Source organism: Ailuropoda melanoleuca, chromosome 1, assembly GCF_002007445.2.
Source record: "Ailuropoda melanoleuca isolate Jingjing chromosome 1, ASM200744v2, whole genome shotgun sequence".
Taxonomy (NCBI): domain Eukaryota; kingdom Metazoa; phylum Chordata; class Mammalia; order Carnivora; family Ursidae; genus Ailuropoda; species Ailuropoda melanoleuca.
In genome coordinates, this window is record NC_048218.1 from 137,969,038 (window position 1) to 137,990,041 (window position 21,004).

Sequence of the window (21,004 nt, forward strand, 5' to 3'; positions counted from 1 at the left end):
AAAGAAGCCAGTCACAAAAGACCTATGGTATGATCCTATTCATATGAAGTGTCTGGAATAGGCAAATCTATAGAGACAGAAAGTAGATTAATGGTTGCATAAGGCTGGGGAGGTAGGAATGAGGGGCTGGTGATGAATGAATGCTAATGGGTATAATGTGTTCTTTTGGGGGTAATAAAAATGTTCTAAAATTTGATTATGGAGACTGCATAACCCTGTAAATACAGTAAAAGCCATTGATTTATATACTTCAAACGGGCAACCTATGGTATGTAAATTATATCTTGAAAAGTCTATTACATTTATTTTATTTTTTTTAAAGATTTTATTTATTTATTTGACAGAGATAGAGACAGCCAGAGAGAGAGGGAACACAAGCAGGGGGAGTGGGAGAGGAAGAAGCAGGCTCATAGCAGAGGAGCCTGATGTGGGGCCCGATCCCACAACGCCAGGATCACGCCCTGAGCTGAAGGCAGATGCTTAACCGCTGTGCCACCCAGGCGCCCCAGGCTATTACATTTAAAAAAATGTTCTGTTTAATAATAAGAAGCTTTATAACTGATATAAGAACATCATAGTTATGTTAATTCTTCCCTAGGATTAAGGTGGTAAATTTTTATATACAGTAAATATCATCAAAGGCAATCCCAAAACAATGATCAGTGCTAAAAAGAGCCCCCTTGTGTGTTCATCTGTTGTTGGTAGTGGAGTTAATTTTTAGTCTCTGGTTGGTCTCATTGCATCTGGCATGCTTTAGTTTGCTGTTGGCTGCTTCCCAAAATGACCACCTTTTTACTGTCCTCCCCATTCAAAATAAGAAAAGATCACATAATTATTTCTTCAATATGTTCATTTTATGCATTGGGGTGAAAGTAAAGATCTGTCCCATAGATGAGAGCTATTTATACATTACTTCATTACTTCTTAGTGACATAGGCAAGCCGTGTCTGAGGACCCAAATGGGGTCCCACAGGAAAAGCCAAGAGGGTCTTTGGCTTCGTGCAGGATACAAATCAAACACAAGCCAGTGAGAGCAGAGTTTAATGAATAGTGGAAGTGATCGGATACAGCAGATGGAGTGTCTGGGAGGCTCAGAAAAGGAGAAGTGAATTTCTCCATTGCTTGAGATTAGGGTTTTATACTGGAAAGGGGTTCAGGGTATGGGTTCCTTCAGGAATCCAGGTTAGGCTTTCTTCCTCAGTGCTGTCTGAGGAGGTGGCAGCCCTCTGTTACTGGGCATCATGGCTGCCCTCAGACCTCTGGTGAAGCCCAAGATTGTTAAAAAGAAGACCAAGAAGTTCATCTGGCACCAGTCAAACCGGTATATCAAAATTAAGCACAACTGGCGGAAACCCAGAGGCAGTAACAATAGAGTACATAGAAGATTCAAAGGCCTGATCTTGATACTCAACAAAGATTATGGGAGCAACAAGAAAACAAAGTACACTTTGCCCAGTGCCTTCCGGAAGTTTCTAGTCCACAACGTCAAGCTGCTTGAAGTGCTACTGATGTGCAACAAATCTTAGTGTGCAGAGATTGCTTATAATGTCTTCTCCAAGAACCCCAAAGCCATTGTGGAAAGAGCAGCCCAGCTGGCCGCCAGAGCCACCAATCCCAACACAAGGCTATGCAGCAAAGAAAAGGAATAGAAAGCTTATGTGCACGTCATATTTGTGTTAATAAAACCAGAAAACTACCAAAAAAAAAAAAAAGGAATCCAGGTTAGAGTCCCATCAAAGGCGAGTGTCCAGTGAACAACAGGTGTAATTCCATAAATCACTGAAGGGGCTACTGGCACAGTGTCCACCATGGTTTGTTCTCAAGATGTTATCAGGTGTATGGGGGCCTAGGACAAAACTCAGAGAGTGATCAACTTTCTTGCTTCCCCCTGGAGTGGGAACATAGCTTCTTTGGTTTACTCAGATGCAAGATGAAATATAGAACATGAGTAAATGGGGCCTAGCAGAGAAGGAGGTTTTCTAAAGTGGAGTCCCTTCAGTTTCCCTATCTCGTTAGAGTTACAAGTCTTAGTGGTAAGCTAGAATCTGCAAATGGAAATGCAAACTTCTAGTAGTTTTGTACTTTTTATTATGGAACTCATCTAGACTTGTCCATAAGGCCTTTTTCTATTTGTAGTATAGTGAGAAAGAGCTATGTAGGACTAAAAATGAAAGCTCTTTATGGCAACTTAAAAAAACTTGCTATCACCACTTATAGTATTCACAGGTTTTTCTCCAGAAAAATATTTTGATTCACAATCAGTTTTTAATCTTAGGACAACTTCTTGTTATCAATGTACTTCATGTGCCTGAAACATCTTCCTTATTAGCCAATATTGCCCACATTATTCTAGGAAATGCAAAGTAGTTCAAATTTAACCTGAACAGAACATAATTTGGGATCTACCATTAAAATATATATTATACATTTTGAAGAAAAATCACTTATATGCTTTTTAGGCTTATGGGTACACACACTTACCAGTATAACATATTTTAAAAGATAACATTTTTTGCCCTACACACTCAAGTCTCTGTTCCTGTCATTTTCACTCAGTCCACATTTTTTCCCCTTCCAAAAATTCAGGAATCTTTACAGAAATACTTTGCTTCCCTTAAAATCAATACCAAGAGTAGGAGAAAGACAGTGAAGGTAAGAGACCCTAAATCTTGTGCCACCAACAGTCATTAAACATGCACAAACTTTTTAAGAGGTGCCAAAACTCACTAGGAAGAAGAAAAAAGTACAATGAAGGCTCTTGAGCAGTTTTTAAAAATAACTCTGTTTAAGAATACCGCCTTGTAAGCCAATTTTAACGTTACCCAGAGCAAAACATTTACATAGTTTGAGAAATGTTTTCTTTCACAACTTCAGAAATAACTACTACAAGTAATTTACAATTCTGTATCTGAAGCCTTTTTGGCCTGGTATATCTGAGAATTCAGAACTTTTATTAGAAAGGTGTGCGATCACATATGATGCAACACCTCCAGCAAGGGTTGGAGTCGCACTGTAATTAAATAAGTTAATAGTTCCATAGAAAACTTATGACTATTAACACCAAGTGAATATCCGGTTATATACGGCTTCAATACAGTTCAGGTAAGATTTAACTAGTAAGGAAGTTAGGAAAGACAGATAAATGACTGGGACCTGTAATGACATGTTTATCGGAAATCCGGTTCTTTATAATTGATATCTGGTTCAGAGCCAGTGCAAACTCTTGATCTTTTCTTCCACAAAAAGGAAACAATGTCTTTTAAATGAAAACTGAAACAATATATTTTGTTCAAAAGGTAAATGTAAAATAGACTAGCCTGTGAAACTAAGTGAATTACATTATGATCCCCTTGAACTCGTCTAGCTCCACTTTGGTTAAAAACTCCCATTTTTTTTGTCGCAATAGGAAAAGATATCAGATCAGCCCCAAGCTCGTAGTGTGAACAGCCCTCGGGGCTTCACGGACTTTGGGATCAGGACGAACTGCAGAAGGGTAGGGAAGCCAGGGATGCTGCAGAGTGCTCCGGCATTATCTACGCTGCGCCAACTTCAGTCTTGGTCGGATAAAGGGAAAGAGAGTAAGCAGAGATCTTTGCGGTCACTGCTCTCTTGCCAGCAGGACACAGGGGGAACACCATTCCTTTCAGAGACGTTGGTATAAATTCTTGCTTGGGGGTTGCAGAAAGAGTCTCACTGGTAAGGGAGAGGAGCGGCTGGTAACCCAGAGCTGGGGCTAGAAAAGGGAAACGGCGCCGAGTCTTGCACAAAGTGGGTGAAAACGAATCTAAACCACCAGTTCCTGAATCGGTCTCAGAGGATTAGGTGTACCTGCGTAGGTGGAGCACTACAGGACCCGACGGAGCACTAGGGGACCGGAGCACTAGGGGACCCGAGCGCCGCGGTACCCCCTGATCCGGCGTCGTGCTCCGCCTGCAGCAAGTGGTTTACTGCTACGCCGCAGGGCTTGGGGCGTTCCTTTCGCGTCCGGGAAGCCTTTCTCAGGCTGCGGAGGACGCCCACGGGAGGCGGGGCTGGGTTCTACCAGAGCGCAAGCCCGGCTCGTCCCCGGCTTCAAGTACGGGGCGGCACCCTCGCGGTTTTCCAGCCAGTCTTCGTTCCCCGGTGACCGCGGGGCGGGACCCTCGCTGCTTTCCGTCCAATTCCCGCCCCTCAGCTGCGGCGGAGGAGCAGGCCCGTGACGGCTGTGGGTTGCCGCGGAGTAGACGGAGCGCAAGCGGTGAGGACCGGCGGGACCAACGAGGCAGCGCTCTCTCCCTCCCCGAGCCCTTGGGGATCGTGGGGGGAAAGTTAAGTTGCTCAGAATAGAGTTAAATAGAGTAGAATGGCGGAAGCGCGGGGATTCGGCGGGAGTTCGTGATGGCAGGCATCTTGCCTGCGGGGGTCGGAGACGTACCCCTGAGGTTGAGCCTCTGGGCTGGTCCATAGTGCTGCTAATTTAGATTTCCCTCACTTGGCCTCTTGAGTGTGCAGAGCTGCTCTTGGAGTGGTGGGAGGAGGCTGAGCTCCCGTCGCACACTGCGCCCCCTGTTTTCTCCAGTTCAAAGCCGAGCTTTGAACTCCTTGGAGCCCTGAGAGGGCACCGGGAGACACTTTGTGTAATGAGAGCGTGGTTGTCCGAAATCTGGTTAATCCTGTAGTAATTGTTAGCCAGCAGTTTAGCAGATGAACTTTTTGCGTGTTTCCTGTGATTCCCAACAGTTTAAGTCTTGGGGCTTCCCGTCTCTAGACTTTTTGTCTTTCACTTTCTTTCACCAGTTTTTGTTAAAAATTTCCCCCCTGCAGTTGTCACGCTTGTTTTTTCTTTCCTACAGTCACCAGCCTAGATCAAACCCCCGTTTTCTCGAAACAGAATTGTCGCAGCAGATTCCTGGCAGTCCTAAGCAGTTCATCTTGGTGTACCGGTATGTGACACTATGTTTTTGTTTTTTACTTATCTTCCTGATTCTATTTTCCATTTTATTTACATGATTTACATCTTATTGCCCCGAGGAAGCCTACTGTAATTAATTCCAGTGGCATCATTTTCTTAATGCATATGTAGGTTCTTTTGGAATTATTCTATCTTCGTGGTGAGAGAATTCAGAATAACCCTTCCTGAACGAGTCTGGTAATTCATATTTTCGGTGTGTACCTTTTGGTGAGTTAAGGTAAGTATGTATGGGATTGGTAGTCTTGGTATCAGTTTTCTAGAGCCTATTAAGTAGCATGGAGGTATATAACAAATAGGGTATCTTTTCTATATATGTGTATTGGATTCTTATTGATGACCATTTATCACGAATTTAACAGTTCAAAAAAAAAATCACAAATTGGTTACCTCACAACTTCTATAGATCGGAGGTCCAGGTAGGTTTAGTTGGATTCTCTGCTTAGCATTTCATAAAGCTGAACTTAATGTTTCTGCAGTTCTGGGCTCTTTTCTGGAGACTCTGGGAAAGAATCCACCTCCAGGCTAATTGAGGTTGTTGGGAGAATCCATTTTCATGCAGTTGTAGGAACAAGGTCCCCCATTTCCTCGCTGGGTTCCAGCTGGGGGCTTTCTTAGTTCTGCAAGACCACCTGTATCTTCATAGCCAGATAGTACCTTCAGCCCTTTTAATGCTTTTAATCTCTCTGGCTCATCTACAACCAGCTGCTGGAGAAAGCTTTCTGCTCTTGAAAGCTCCAGTGATTAGACCCACCTGGATAATCTATTTAAGGTTAACTGTGCTGTAGAAGGCAACATGACCACAATCGTGGAAGTGATCGTCTCCTTATATTCACAGGTTCTGGGGAGTATAGGGGTGGAATCATGGGAGCCATTCCTAGAAATTTTGTCTAGCATGATAGGGTTGTCTCAACTAGATTACTTTATTTTTATAATATGGTTTTGTAGGCATTAAAAAATAATCCTAATAACACCTCTTCTGATTATGATTATCCTCTCTACAGATGAGGAAATTCAGTTAAAGTTCATTGCCCAAGAGGCCCATGGCTAGAGAGTGGTGGAGTTGGTATCTACATTTCCATTAGGTCTAAAGCTAATATTTATGGATGGTCAAAATAAAGTGCAGCCAAAGTCATTATATAGGAAGAAACTGAGGAATTGGGAGATCTTGTTTTACCTTATTTTTGGATTATGTCTTTTAGTGGTATAGGTTAAACTCTTTTACCCTAACAAAGAAAGCACAAAATACAATGACATGAATAAAAATGGTTTTTCATACATCTAGTGGGGGGAGTCTAGGGCTAGTAGGAAGATTCTGACAACCTCAATACATGGCTTCCATAAACAGTTCCAAGGTGCTGCTTCAGTTGGTCCTACCTGTTAGGCAGTGAGGAAAGAAAGCACAGGGAGAATACGTGTAGTTAGTCCTTTACAGGGGGTATGACCTGGAGGAGACACATTACAAGGTCACACTGAGCTCCAAGGCAGGGTAGGAAAGATAAAGCTGTGTGGCTTTATACCCAGTTGAAACTCAGGTTTCTGTTAAGAAAAAAGGGGAAAATTTATATTGACTGATAACAATCTCTGTGACACCCTTGCTTTTGGTAATATTTTATTCTGTAACCTTCTATAAGTGGAATATTTTGTTTGGCTTTGCTATTAGTTTTAACTTAAAAAGTGGTATTTGAAAGGTTGGTAATTCCTATTATTCCTTGATTTTTCATTTGCTATTATAATATATAACTTAATTTTTAAAGGCTTTGAGAAATCTCATTTAACATTTGTATATGTCATTCTCCTTTGGGTTAGTTTGATGTCTTTGAGGAAAATTAATAAATTTGTGGTAAATGTTTAAGTTTGCTTTGGGATACTTGAAACTGTTCTGTGTAGGCCTCAAACCATCTGCATAAGTAGGCTACAGCAGCTTGTCATAAGAGTTATGTACTCTGTGATGTTCTACAGCTGGATGAGTCTTATACTCCTCTTCATACTTTTAAGAGTTCTCTCTTTCCACCCATGGTACTTTTCAGCACATCTGAATTCTACCTACCCATTTAGATCTACCGGGAGTTTCCTCACCCACTTTCAGTTACCTTTAATGTAGGGTGAAGATTTTGATGAAAGAGATGGGGGTTTGACCTTAGGAAAGTTGCTAAATCTCTTAGGTTTTGGTTTCTTCATATATAAAATGGAGGTGAATTCCAAAAGGCAAAGATTATATGAAGATTAGATGAATATCTTCTATCACACCTATTGTACTACTTGGCAAATAGTAGGTGATCAATAAATCAAAATTACGCTAGTTCCATCGATGCCTCCTTGAGTTCCAGCACTTGGTGTCTATGCTTTTTTTTTTTTTTAAATGATTTTCTCTGACAAGTTTATGAATTCCTTAAGGATTAGGACCAAATTCTGGATATACTGTGGTCCCTAAATAATGATTTAGTGGATTGGGACTAGCATATATAAGTATTTATGAGATTAAAACTGTGAGGGCTTTTTTCTTTAGTTTTCCTGTTGTGATTGCATCATGGAAAATCAGTTGGCTAAATCAACTGAAGAACGAACATTTCAGTACCAGGATTCTCTTCCATCTCTGCCTGTTCCTTCCCTTGAAGAATCATTAAAAAAATACCTTGAGTCAGGTATGTTTGTAATCTTCTAGTATATATTAATATTATTAGTAACGTAGAAAACTGAAATTATTAGAAGTTGATGAGGGTCTAATTGCTTTTTCCTTTAGGCTTATGATAATTAAAGTATCGTTAAAATGTCTAGAACTTGGAGCGCCTGGGTGGCTCAGTCGGTTGAGTGTCCAACTCTTGATTTTGGCTCACTTGAGATCGAGCTCTGTGTTGGGCTTTGAGCTGGGCATGGAGTTTGCTTAAGATTCTCTCTCTGGGGGCACCTGGGTGGCTCAGTCATTAAGCGTCTGCCTTCGGCTCAGGGTGTGATCCCGGTGTTAGGGGATCGAGCCCGTATCAGGCTCCTCCACTGTGAGCCTGCTTCTTCCTCTCCGACTCCCCCTGCTTGTGTTCCCTCTCTCTGGCTGTCTCTCGCTGCTCTCTGTCAAATAAATAAAGAAGATCTTTAAAAAAAAAAAAAAAAAGATTCTCTCTCTGTCCCTCTCCCCCCTCTTCCCCCCCACCCTCCACCCACTCTCTACTCTCTCAAAAGAACCAAAACAACCCCAAAGCATTTAAAAATGTCCAGAACTTCTCTGTTTATTTCTTTATTTCTCAAGTTAATTTTTCCATAGTTTAAAAAGCCCCAGATACTACTATTAGGCTTATAATAAAAAGTAGTAGGCCTCTGCCTCATTCTCCACTCCCCACTCCAATCCTAGTCCCTCAGGCAAACATTTCAAATATTTTATTTTTTGTATTGTTTATCTCTGGATTTAAAGTAACACTTTTATACTAGTATTTGTTAGGTTTTTTTCAGTTGTGGATATTATAAATTTGTTCCTAAAAAGATGTGGATTTAACTCTTTCACACCTTTAACCTTCCCCATCTTCTCACCCAACAAATAGGCAATCTAACATATCCACATTTTCCTTTTCATTCTTTCAATATAGTTGTATAAAATCACCATTTGAGATTAAATTAGTATTCACCTGATTTAATGCCAGGTTTCACCTGATTTAAATCAGTATGTACCTAAGTTAATTTACCTGACCATTTAGGGTTTATTGTTATGCAGTTATTCACAAGAGAGCCATTTAGTGTACTTTGGTTGTCTTTTGATGGCATTGTTTATTTTGTTTTGCTCATTTTTCGTTTGTTTACTTTGCTTTGTATCTTTAAGTAATTTACTCCCAAATACTTCAGTACACTGAAAATCCCTGAATACCTTATATAATCCTTGACTACAATATATAATGCANCTTTGTATCTTTAAGTAATTTACTCCCAAATACTTCAGTACACTGAAAATCCCTGAATACCTTATATAATCCCTGACTACAATATATAATGNCCTGAATACCTTATATAATCCTTGACTACAATATATAATGCACACACATATATATATGTACCTATACATATTTTATATACATAAGCTATTCTCTCAGTTTTATTTCTTGGGAGACATCCCTCCTGGCGCCCTCTGGCCTCTTGGTCCAATTAGTGTTTTCTCGAGTTGGCTGGACAGCTGTTACCTTGGAGCTTTCTTTCCCCCATCTCTGGCAGTTCTTTTTCCCTCTCTCTCCTGTGTTGGATTCCCTGGTTCCTGTCTTTCTTTTTCTTCCTCTTTTCACTTATTTTTGTGAAATACATCTTCAGTAGCTACTTGAGAGAAAGAGTTTCTGGGAAGGAAAGAATGTAAGACCTAAAAATTTATTCTGCCCTCGTACTTGATTGTTTGGCTGAGGGTAAAATATTCTGGGTTGGAAATGATTTTTCTTTAGAGTTTTGAAGGTATTGTTTGTTCCTCCAGAGAAGTTCCTCTTGAGATGCCATTCTGTTTGCTCCTTTATATGTGACTTGTTTTTTATACTCTGGATGTGTTTGTAATCCTTTTTCTTTATCCCTACCATCCTGAATTTCTTGATGTCCCTTAGTGTATAGATTTTTTCATTTATTTCTCTGAATATACGGTAGATTCTTTTAAGTTTAAAAATTCATGCAATTCAGTTCTAGGAAATTTTCAATATACTTTTTCTTGGATAGTTTTCTCCTCCTTTCTTTGCCCTCTCTTTCTGGAACTTCTATTAATTGGGTCTGGGGTGTTCTGGAATAAGATTTAATTAAAAAATTATTTCCCTCATTATTAGTGCCTTTCCCTTCCTGGTCTGTTTACTGTTTGGTGTCACCAATACTGTTTCTGCTTATTCTTCTCTTTGATTCTCATGTGAGAGGCTTTTGTCAAATATCTGACAATCATTAATCATTGATTTTTTATGAGTTAGGCCCTAAAAAGCTGACTGAGAGCTCTGTGTGCACAGGTAGCGGCTTGGTGACCAGTGGATCTTCTAGTGAGCCTTGTTGCAGAGATCTAGCAGTTCCACTGGCACATGCCCAGATATCAGTAAGACTTCTCTTGGACTGATTTGTTTCCCCAGAGAAGAATCGTCTTTTTTAGAAGGCACGAACCTGTTTGTCTAGTGTTTCGGGAACTAACTAGGGGAAGGAGGTTGGAGGGCTTATTGTTCTGGGTGTTCACTTTGATTATAATCTCTCTTTTTTCCGATATGTGTTAGAATCTATTTATACTGCTTGTCTGGTTCAATTTCTCCTAAGAGTAGACTTCTAGATTTCTACTGGTGTTGGTAGGAAGTTGCCTGGCTTTTTAGAATGGAGAAAGATCTACAGGCCTGAGTGTGGATGGGGTGGTTGTCTGCGGTTCTGAACACTTAAAAGCAACCTGTTTTCAGTCTCTCTTTCTCCTTTGGAAGTCCATTTGCCTTGAATTTTTTAACCTTTCTGGGATTCTACTGCAGGCATTGGCTTGCTTCCTGGTTTGCACTTAACCCTACCTTGTCTCTTCCTACCTTCTGCTCTCCAGGCTTAGATATTAACTTTCTCCATTCTACAAATTCAGTTACCATTTTCTTTTTTCTTTTTTTTTTTTAAAGATTTTTTTTTTTTTTAATTTATTTGACAGAGATAGAGACAGCCGGCAAGAGAGGGAACACAAGCAGGGGGAATGGGAGAGGAAGAAGCAGGCTCACAGCAAAGGAGCCTGATGTGGGGCTTGATCCCACAACGCCGGGATCACGCCCTGAGCCGAAGGCAGACGCTTAACCGCTGTGCCACCCAGGCGCCCCGCAGTTACCATTTTCTTATCTGTTTTCTAGTGTGTGAAATGTTAGCTTAACTGGTTTGCTGCCCTCTCCTTTCTCATTCTTTGTCCTTACAGATTTATGCCTTTTTAATTACTGTCATTTTAGTGAGCTTTTAGAAGGATTAGCAATAAATGTATGCATTTAGTTCACTTTAACTGAAAGTCCTCTGATATTTTTAAAATTTCTTCCTTTTTTTCCTCTTCATTTACTTTTATCTGGGAATTCTAGTTTCTTTTTTAAAAAATTTACTGATTATTTGCTCTTTTTTGATTATTCATTTCACTTGTACTTTCTCTAAATACAGCTATTTAAGTTGACTTTAAGACAGTACTTTATTGTTGTTGTTGTTTTTTTTAAAGATTTTATTTATTTATTTGACAGAGACAGAGATAGCCAGCGAGAGAGGGAACACAAGCAGGGGGAGTGGGAGAGGAAGAAGCAGGCTCCCAGCCGAGGAGCCTGATGTGGGGCTCGATCCCAGGGCTCTGAGCCGAAGGCAGACGCTTAACGGCTGTGCCACCCAGGCGCCCCAAGACAGTACTTTGAAGAGACAAAATAAAACAGAAGATATTAATGTCCTTTGATTACTAATTAACTTTTGTCTGTAACTTAATTTTCAGAACAGTTTGTTTTCACTTTCATGGACTAGGAACCTCCTATTCCCTCCCCCTTTTTGGGGAAAGAAACCATTATTGGCTCTGGGCAGGCTTTATACTTAAATTTACATACGTATTGCACTTACATACATGATGTTCAAGGCTCTGCTTGAACATTAGTGGAAAGAAGCTTTAATTTCTCTTATTTATGGCTAAACAGGATTTACTTCTCTGTTGGACCAATAGCTAGGTGATAGTCCTGTCTTTATCATTTTAACTGTCATCATCCAGAATGATTTTTCAGAATAATTTTTCAGAAAATGGTTATCAGATTACATAGTATCCACTGTTTAATTTTTTTACAGCATTTTGCATTGTTGCTTTTCAGTCATTTTCATGTTGTAAACTCTATTATGATTTATTGGACTGCTGTGATGCATACATAATTGTTTTACATAATTCTCGTTATTTGTGTAATAATGGAGGTGCGTTTGTGGTACTTGATGTCTAAGTATTTTAATGCATATTTTTCCTTGTAGTAAAGCCATTTGCAAATAAAGAAGAATATAAAAAAACTAAAGAAATTGTCCAAAAATTTCAAGATGGTATTGGAAGAAAACTGCACCAGAAATTACTTGAAAGGGCAAAAGGAAAAAGAAATTGGGTATTTATGTCATTGTACTTAGAATTAGAAGATTGATGATGCCTAAAGAATGAAAAATAAAAATGTAAAGAGTTTTCATTTTAAAATCATTAATGTAAATGTCCTTTCAGTCATTGTTATAGTCATCCAAAAGAATTAATGAATTGTTTAACTATAGGGAATTTGTGAGTGTTGTATATGAGCTCCTCTCTTATATGGAGAACTTGTCAAAATACAGATTTCTTGGGACCAGTGATTCTGAATGGGAGGCCAGAAACTCTTATTTTAACAATTGTCCTATGTGGTTCTGATGGAGGTGTTCTGTAGACCCCGATTGTGAGAAACATTTTGTTTAGGTAATCCCAGCCTGAAAAAACTCCAGACACTAAAAATAGACATACCACATAGGTGGCATACAAATATTTAAACGTCATATGGTAGAGAAAGGGCCATTACAAAATTGGAGTGGAGAATGGTTATGAGTATTATGTGTTTCAGATAGATTGAAGGGCAGATGTTGGTATAATAATTATTGAAGCACTCAATAATTTTCTACAAGGAATCTGACTTCTTCAGCTTTATTACCTTTGTAGTATGAACGAGAGGATAAGTTTTTGTAATTAAAAAACATTGCCTTAATTTAGAAATAATGATTGTAGCTATCTTTAAGTTTTGGAAATAAAAAGGAAGCTGATCTTTTCATTAGTTATTGATACCTATGATGGAATAATAAAATTTTATACTTCCAGATTCCTTTTATCTCAATCTTAACACTTGAGCGATTTTAATTAAATCAGGGTAAAGGTAAAGACGTCTATATCCTTTTGCTTATTTCTTTTTCTGAACAATTGACTATAACGTCAGTTTCTTAAAAAATTACTCCAGATAGTTTGATGAGATCTGCTTACTTACACATGAAATTCAATTACATATTATAAAAGAGGGACACATAAAGCTCTGTCTGTGAAAAATCTTAGTTTTAAGTGTACTGAAAAGGTTTTATATTTCTGATTTAGTATTTCAGTTTTTGCTGGGAAAAGAATAATGCAATGCAAATGCCTTAATAGTTGTTATAATTAAGTGAGGATTTGTTTTCTATTTATTGTACGCAAGGTGCTCTGAGAAAACATACACCTAAGTACTTAGGTTGGTATTTGTGACTCTAATATGATCTGTCTGAAAAGGTGCCTTTTCAGTGCTTTCTTGTTGCCTGTTTTTGATAGTGTAGTTAAACTGAATAGTAATTAAGATCCTATAGTTCCAAAAGAAAGAAATGATTACAGTAGCATTTTTCAATATCTGTGATGATTTAAAACAAGAAAATGTGTTTTAATTTCTTAATTTTTTTGTTTTCAAAACAGACTTACTGAGGTAAAATTTACGTATAATAAAATGAGTTGTCAGTGTACAATTGGATGTGGGTAAGAAAACATATTTTTAAGTGTTAAAGAGGAAAGAACAAATAACATCTTTTTTTTTTTCTTGCAGTTACACATTCAAGTATTCTCAATAGCATTAGGTTGATGTTCTTAATTTTTTTTTTTTAGCTGGAAGAATGGTGGCTGAATTGTGCCTATCTGGATGTTCGTTTATCAGCGCAACTGAATGTCAATTTTGCTGGTCCTGCACCTTATTTTGAACACTACTGGCCTCCAAAGGAAGGCACTCAGTTGGAAAGAGGAAGTATATGTCTTTGGCATAACTTGAACTACTGGCAGCTACTAAGAAAGTAAGGACAGTTATGTGAATTTAGTAATAGATTTACCCAAAGTTGGAACTGGCAAAATGTTGAGAAGCTTAAATTACTTATTTGAGGATACTACAGTTGTGACTACTTGGTTTATAAGTTTTATAACGCTTTGTTGATCAAAATACTTTTTTGTTTGTTTGTTTTAATAGAGAAAAAGTGCCTGTTAATAAATCTGGGAATAGTCCTCTAGATATGAATCAATTCCGAATGCTGTTTTCCACCTGCAGGATTCCAGGAATTACTAGAGATTCAATTACGAATCATTTTAGGACTGGTAAGTAGAAAACATGGGTGTTTTTTTGGTGAAGGCGTTGGGATTTGGGTAGTTTTGCTGCAGTTTCTACTATGATAGTATGGAACATACTATTTCAAATATTTGTTTACTGGATTTTGACTAATCAGAGCCTTTCTGTGAAAGGCTTTTAGTCATTGTGGTTAATCAGAAATAATTTATGGGAATGGATTTTATAAACTGCATCTTATATCGTTCTGTACAAAACCTCATGCTTACGTTGTGTCATTTGAGTTTAAATTCTAACGAGCATTGTTGATCAGAGTATTAGGAAATCTGGAGCATATGATCTGGATCTGTCTCTGCCTCTTCTTATTTGAATTCTCTTTTTGAGTGTGCTTGTCTGTCCTTATCATGCCCCATTTCTCTTTGTGAGTGTGCCCCCCTCTTCTACCTCCAGCTATATGAGGTAAGAGCCTGGTATCAGTCTTCTTGAAGGCATATGAGTTCAGATTGACTTATCAAAGGTTTTGTTTTTACTGTCAGCTTAATGGCAAATTCTGCTTGGTGTACTAGCATATCTTAAAAAGTAAAATTCTTTTATAATTGCTGGTTTCTAGTTATTTCAGAATTTTTTCCTTTTTATAAATTTAATAACATAGTTTATAGTTACTGCGGAATGTAATAAGGGAAAGATATTTTTCTTAACTGAAACTTTATTTAAAAGTAAAATTTCTATAGCCAGTTTTGCTTGTAGTGTGAGGGGTATGAGTTTACTTTCATGTAGAACTCAACTCATCTTTGTAAACCTTATTAGATGCTTGAGATATTTAATGTCCTCAAGCCCACTCACATTTATCTTGATGTTGCAAGTGAACGACGTGGTTATTTATGGCATAAAGTTTAATGCCCAGATATGAGTGGAAAAGATGAACAGGAGAAAATGGAAAATAGCAGTAGCAAAGAGAGAAAAATGCCTATCAGTTAGGATCTAGTATCGATAGACCTGGTTTTCAGTTTAATCTTTATCACTTCACAGGTGCTTAAATAAGGGAATACTTTAAGTTACAGTGTGTAAAATGCAGATTCATTAATTTAATAATGTGTCTCTTAATGCAGTCCTTTAAGCTATCATGGTTAGTATATTCTTGTACTTAAGACCATGTGAAGAGATGTAGGTAGGGACAAAGCTGAGGGAATAAGTAAACAAAAAAATAACAGAGCTAGTGATAAATACTGTGTAGGGAATTCAAATAACATGAGTGGGTGGCTATTTTAGATTAGGTAGTCAGGGAAAACCTCTCTGAGGATCTGAATGATATGGTGATCCAGCAGTTTTTTGGCTTTTTATTTTTGTTTTGTTTAGTTCAGTTTGTTGTTTTATACTTGGCATGTTTGAAGGGGAATATGGATGGAGCAGAGTAGGCAGGAGGCAGAGGGGACTATTGGAGTGTTGACTAGAGACTAGATCATGTAGTACTTTGTAAGCCAACTAAGGTTTTTGGCTTTTTATTTAAAATGGGAACAGATAGTTTTGATAAAGACAGTGATGTGATCAGATTTATGTTTTAAAAAGATGATTCTACCTGCCATTTGAACAATAAGATTTTTAGGAACAGATCAGGGTAGAAGCAGGGAGATCAGTTAGAAAATTGTTTCAGTAGTCCAAGAGAGCCATAATAATGACTTGTAACTAGGGTGGTACCATGGAGCTGGTAAAAAGCTGTTGGATTCTGGATATATTTTGGATTTGTATTTATTAGAATTATTCATAGATTGGTTGTGAGATGTGAGAGAAAAAGGAGAATCAGAAATGACTTCAAGATATTTGGCTTGAGTAATGGGATAGATACGTGTGTTGGTTCATGAGGTGGGAAATTTCGGGAGGAAAAATTTCGGGAGGAAATTAAGATGTCCCTTAGGCTATGTTGAATTTAATATGCCTTTTAGATGTCCGAAGTGGAAATGAAAGTAGGCAGTTGGGTACAAAGTTTGGAGTTCAGGCGAGATTTCAGTACTGCACATGGAGAATCACCATTAATACATACAGAAAACATTTTTAAAGGCGTAAGAGTAGCTAAGGTTACTTTTGTAACACATAGATGAAGATTATCAGGGGAACCATTACCGAATCTTACCACAATTAAATAGGCTATTTGGTGGTCTGAAGAGGAGAACGCAGCAAAAGAGACCAAGGAGGGAAGAAAGGAAGGGCAGTGGTCTCCCAGAGGCCAAGAGAAGGAAGTGTTGTATCAAATGCTCCAGGAGCCAAATGAGATAAAAATAAAAAGTGACCATTGTATCTATTGACATGATGTGGACAGAGTCTGCCCTCGCAAGAACAGTCTTAGTGGAAGTTGGGGAAGGGAGCTCAACTGGAAGAGGTGAAAGCAAACCAAGTAAGTAGAGACAACATTTGGAGATAATGTTTACGGGAGAATGTTTCGTTGTGCAGTGGGAGGGACTTCATTTATTTTTTTAAAAAATGAGTGATACTGTAACAGCAATGACCTAGGAGAGAAAGAAAAATTATCTTGCAGGGGAAAGAATGAACAGCCAAAGTCATTGAAAAGATAGAGCTGAGAGGGTCAAAAGTAGAAATGGTGGACAGTTGGTCTTTGACGGGAGCAAGGATGAGAAGGAATTCAGAGAGTGTGCATCTAGATGCAAATAGATGGGCCAGTTTTGTTTTGGGAAGATGAGGAGGCCTATGTATTCCTTGTGTTTTCCTTGGTGAAGTGAGAACTGAGGTCGTTAGCTGGAGTAGGTTTGAGGAAAATGGAGAAGGTTTAAAACACTCATCATTTTGGAGGATGCCTGGGTGGTTCAGTTGGTTAAGCATCCAAATCATGATTTCGGGCTCAGGTCATGATCTCAGGGTCAGGGGATGGAGCCCCACGTTGGGCTCCATGCTCAGTGGTGGAGTCTGCTTGAGATTTTCTCTCTCTCCCTCTGCCTCTGCCCCCTCCTCCAGCTTGCTCTCTCTCTCACTTTCAAAATAAATAAATACATAAATAAAATCTTTTAAAAAAATACTAGTCATTGTGGAAAGTGGGAGAAAGCAGATGTGCTAGGGGAATGCAGGGTAGCTGATCAGTGTTGAGTGCCCATTTGAAATGTTGTGTTTATGAATTTAAAGTTAGATTAGACAGTGTGTTATTTTTTTCCTCAATCATGCAGGCGCAGAGGGAGAGAGTGAAGGATTTAAGGGTTTTGCAAGGAAGAAATTAAAATGCTGGGCCATAGGTACTATCTTTGATACGGAGAAAATGGAAGAGATTATGCATGTGAAGGCAGCATGTAAGCTGCTATGGCTAAGAGGATGATGTCATTAAGGAGGCAGTGGTAGAATTATTTTTGTTTTTACTTAGCCCTTTAGAGACCATTAAAACTAATAAAGTCATGCCTTTTACGCTGTTTACCTCATTTTCCCTAAGCAGTTCAAACCTCTCAGGTCACCTCTTATCATCTGGATTCGGGGATTTGTGCGTAGCCTAATTTGATCCAAGTTTCCCACTACTGTGACCCACCCTCCCTCCGGTTCTGCTATACTTTCTGAGCTCATGGTCAGCAAAATCCTTTATATCCTCAACCTTTTCTCTGAAAGTTCCTGTTTCCTTCTGAAAGGTACTGTTACTGAACCTGGTTATTCTTTGAGCTTACTGCATTCCCTTTAACCATGTCAGGTGGGTATATTTTTTTCTCATATTTTGGTACTAGAGGGTATGTAGGAGATGTTGGTGTCCTTTTTATTTCTGGTGGCCCTTGCCCCATTCCCTTCTTCTTTACAGTTTAAGCTCCTGAAAAAAGGAAAGCTATCAGGTTATGTCACCAGTGCTTGTCATTGTTGTAGTGACTTTTCTTTAAAAAAAATTTTTTTTTAAATTCAATTTAATTCACGTATACTGTATTATTTGTTTCTGATGTCGAATTTAGTATTCCCCCATGGCTTTATCAACAGTCTCATTATCTTTCTTTTCATCACTACCTCATTCACATTCTTTTTTTTTTTTTTTAAGATTTTATTTATTTATTTGACACAGAGAGGGAGAGGGAGGGAGCACAAGCAGGGCGGGGGAGCGTCAGGCAGAGGGAGAGGGAAAAGCAGGCTTCCCTGCTGAGCAGGAAGCCCGATGTGGACTCAATCCCAGGACTCTGGGATCACGACCTGAGCTGAAGGCAGATGCTTAACCTACTGAGTCACCCAGGCGCCCCCCCATTCACATTCTTGACTTCAACTTCCAGTTGTAGATGATCCATGACCTCTCCTTTCCTACACTTTTTTCCTCTAGTAATCTGTACCTCCATTTCTCAAGCAACCACACAATCCTGTGGTCATGCCTTAGAACTTGTTATTATAAAAAAACTCCATGTCCTCTAACATAGAAATTATAAGCGTCACATTCTGATCTCTACCTTCTCTTCACAACTCGCTTCCTTTAGTAGTGTACCTTAGCCTTTTCTTTGACCACACTGTGACTTAAATTGAGGTATGCTACAGTTCTTCACAGTTCCGTTCCTCCCTCCTCCACCCCCAATCTGTACTGCTTCCTGTGCTTCTTCACTGTGATTGCTCCTTTACATACACATTTGGATCTTTGCCCACTCGCTCCCTCACCATTCTACCATACCTCATCACGGTTTAATTTTCATCCTCTGTCTTGCCTCTACATATTAAAGATACCTACCCTACCAATTTACTTCGCCTGAGAAAACCACAAAACCTCATTTAATTTTCTCAAACCTCAAATGGATCCACAGCATGACCTTGCCATATTGTTTTGTCATGTTATTCTTTCATTTCAAGAGACTGTTTCATGCCTTTCTCCTTCCTGGTTCTCACCTAATGAACTATTACTCTCAACAAATGTAAAGCAGTCTTTCCATCACTAAATTTACTAGCCTGTTAGGCAGAATAATGCCTCCCCCCCAACCCCCCCCCAAGAGATGTTTGCTTCCTAATTCTTGGAACCTGTTGAATGTTTTAGCTTACACGGTAAAGGGGAATTAAGGTTGCAGGTGAAATTAAGGATCTTACTCAGTTGACTTAGACATGGGAAGATTATTCTGGATTATTCATGTGGGTACATAGTAATCATGAGTTCTTATAAGTGGAGAGAGAGGCATAGAGAGAACCAAATTGATGACAGCAAGTTGTTGGAAAGTCGTGAATCTCCCTTGATGGCTTTGAAATGGAAGAGGAGAGTCCTGAGTCCAGGACTGTGGGTAGCCTCTAGAAGCTGAAAAAGTGAAGGAAATTGATTCTGTCCTAGAGCCTCTAGAAGGAGCACAGACATGCTGACACTTTCATTTTAGCCTACTAAGACACATTTCAGACTTCTGGTCCAGACCTCTTAAGACCTGGTCAGTAAATGACAGCAAAAAAAAANAAATGAAAAAAAAAAAAAAAAAAAAAAAAAAGGTAGTAATATTAAATGTAAAAAGATATGGAGGTTTTTGAAGGAGAGGAGAGAAGAAATGTTTTGGAAATAGCCATAAAAGACAAGGAAAGTACATACATCACCTCCTAGGACTTGAGGAAATAGGATATTAGAGAAAAAAAGTGCTATGAGGAGATGGTATTTCCTCATAGTTGATGGATTTCATGAATTGATGTGTGCAAAGCATTTACCACAGTTCCTTGTATGTAATATCGACCAGTAAATTTCCTTCCACTGGTAGTATATGTCTTCTCTCTTTTTCTTTTTTCTTAGAGGGGAGGAGCAGGGATCATATAGGAAGCCCTTTGTTAAAGGGAATAATCATTGAAAAATGAGGCTAAATCAGTGTAGTCTGAGATTTACAGCAAAGTAGTAGTTCTTGGGGAGTTAAGGCATACCCAGAGAATCATAGAATAAGTTAACAGTGGCTTACCAGATGTCGTTAGAGCCTTAAGTAAAACTAGATTTGGCAAAGAGCATTCTCCTTGCCACTAAGACAAACAGTGCCCTTTCTCAGCTGAAAACTATTTTATTTAGAAACCATAGCTAGATAATACTGCAATTAAATTATCTGATGAACAGTCAACATTGAAATAAATCCAAAGAGAAACTTACTAATTGAAATAGCTGTTCTCCAGGATTCCTTGCTGCCCTTTTCCCCTTGTCATTCCTATCCATGAATAAACTAGAGAGCCCTGCAGTAGCTTGGGATTTATATGAGTCTCAAGGTGTACAAATGCTTGAAACTCTATGGATTTTTGGATGTTTCACCTGGACAGTTTTCAAGAGTGTATATTTTCATCATAATTGAAAGTCCATTACCTTATTGTTCATATGATATATTGTTCATATGATGTATTTGATGAGTATATGATCAAGTATTGGAGCAAGGATTATTTTCTTCTACTGAATGTAAATATGCAGTTTTACTCTTGTTTAACTTTGAGAAATTGAGTTTGTGTTTCTGTTTCTTTTTCCAGAGAGTGAAGGACATTCCCCAACTCACATTGCAGTGCTTTGTCGAGGCCGAGTTTTTGTCTTTGATGTAATACATGATGGATGTTTGATCACCCCGCCAGAGATTTGCAGGTTTTCAAACTACTTTCTTGAGTCTTGAGGGGTTAAGCCTTTGCTTGAGTTTAAAAAATAAATGTTAAGAATTGCCTTTTTTGTAAGGTGAGAGTAAGCTAAAAAATAAGAATTTTATGTATGCTGATTTTTAAAAAGTCTATTTTTATTTACTTATTTTTTTTTAAGATTATTTGACAGAGAGCTAGAGAGAGAGCACGAGGCAGGGGGAGGGGCAGAAGGAGAAGCAGGCTCCCCCTGAGCAGGGAGCCCAATGCGGGGCTCGATCCTGAGACCCTGGGTTCATGACCTGAGCCGAAGGCAGGCACTTAACCGGTTGAGCCACCCAAGCACCCTTCTTTTGCTTTCAGTTTTAGTTAATTTTTACTTTTACTAGATGTATGTGAATATATTCTACTTGGAGAAAAGGAAAAACATCGCAAATATTACCATTTCCATTTCTTGCCCCAGAATTAATGACTCTGACTAGTTTGGTATATTCTATCCTTCCATATCTGTTGTAATGAATTTATATGC

The 21,004-nt window shown here is 38.7% G+C and overlaps 1 protein-coding gene and 1 pseudogene across 6 annotated transcripts in view; both read left to right on the forward strand.

Moving 5' to 3' along the window:
* The first annotated feature begins 1,217 nt into the window (after positions 1-1,217).
* On the forward strand, positions 1,218-1,649 carry LOC100478459 (annotated as a pseudogene).
* A 2,116-nt stretch (positions 1,650-3,765) lies between these two features.
* Positions 3,766-21,004, forward strand: part of CROT (carnitine O-octanoyltransferase) — a 62,404-nt gene continuing 45,165 nt past the window's right edge. For 2 of the 6 annotated variants that reach the window (XR_004627415.1, XM_019809978.2), the window contains exons 1-8: positions 3,815-4,237; positions 4,833-4,922; positions 5,063-5,168; positions 7,458-7,593; positions 11,873-11,997; positions 13,524-13,705; positions 13,876-14,000; positions 20,380-20,488. Coding sequence is in view for 4 of the 6 variants with exons in the window: in XM_019809978.2 (XP_019665537.1) it covers positions 7,479-7,593; positions 11,873-11,997; positions 13,524-13,705; positions 13,876-14,000; positions 20,380-20,488 (656 nt within the window). In the remaining 2 variants the exon portion in view is untranslated. Of the gene's footprint in view, positions 4,238-4,832; positions 4,923-5,062; positions 5,169-7,457; positions 7,594-11,872; positions 12,062-13,523; positions 13,706-13,875; positions 14,001-20,379; positions 20,489-21,004 lie in introns of those variants that run through there. The other 4 variants (XM_034667281.1, XM_034667289.1, XR_004627417.1 and 1 more) reach the window with 4 other exon arrangements.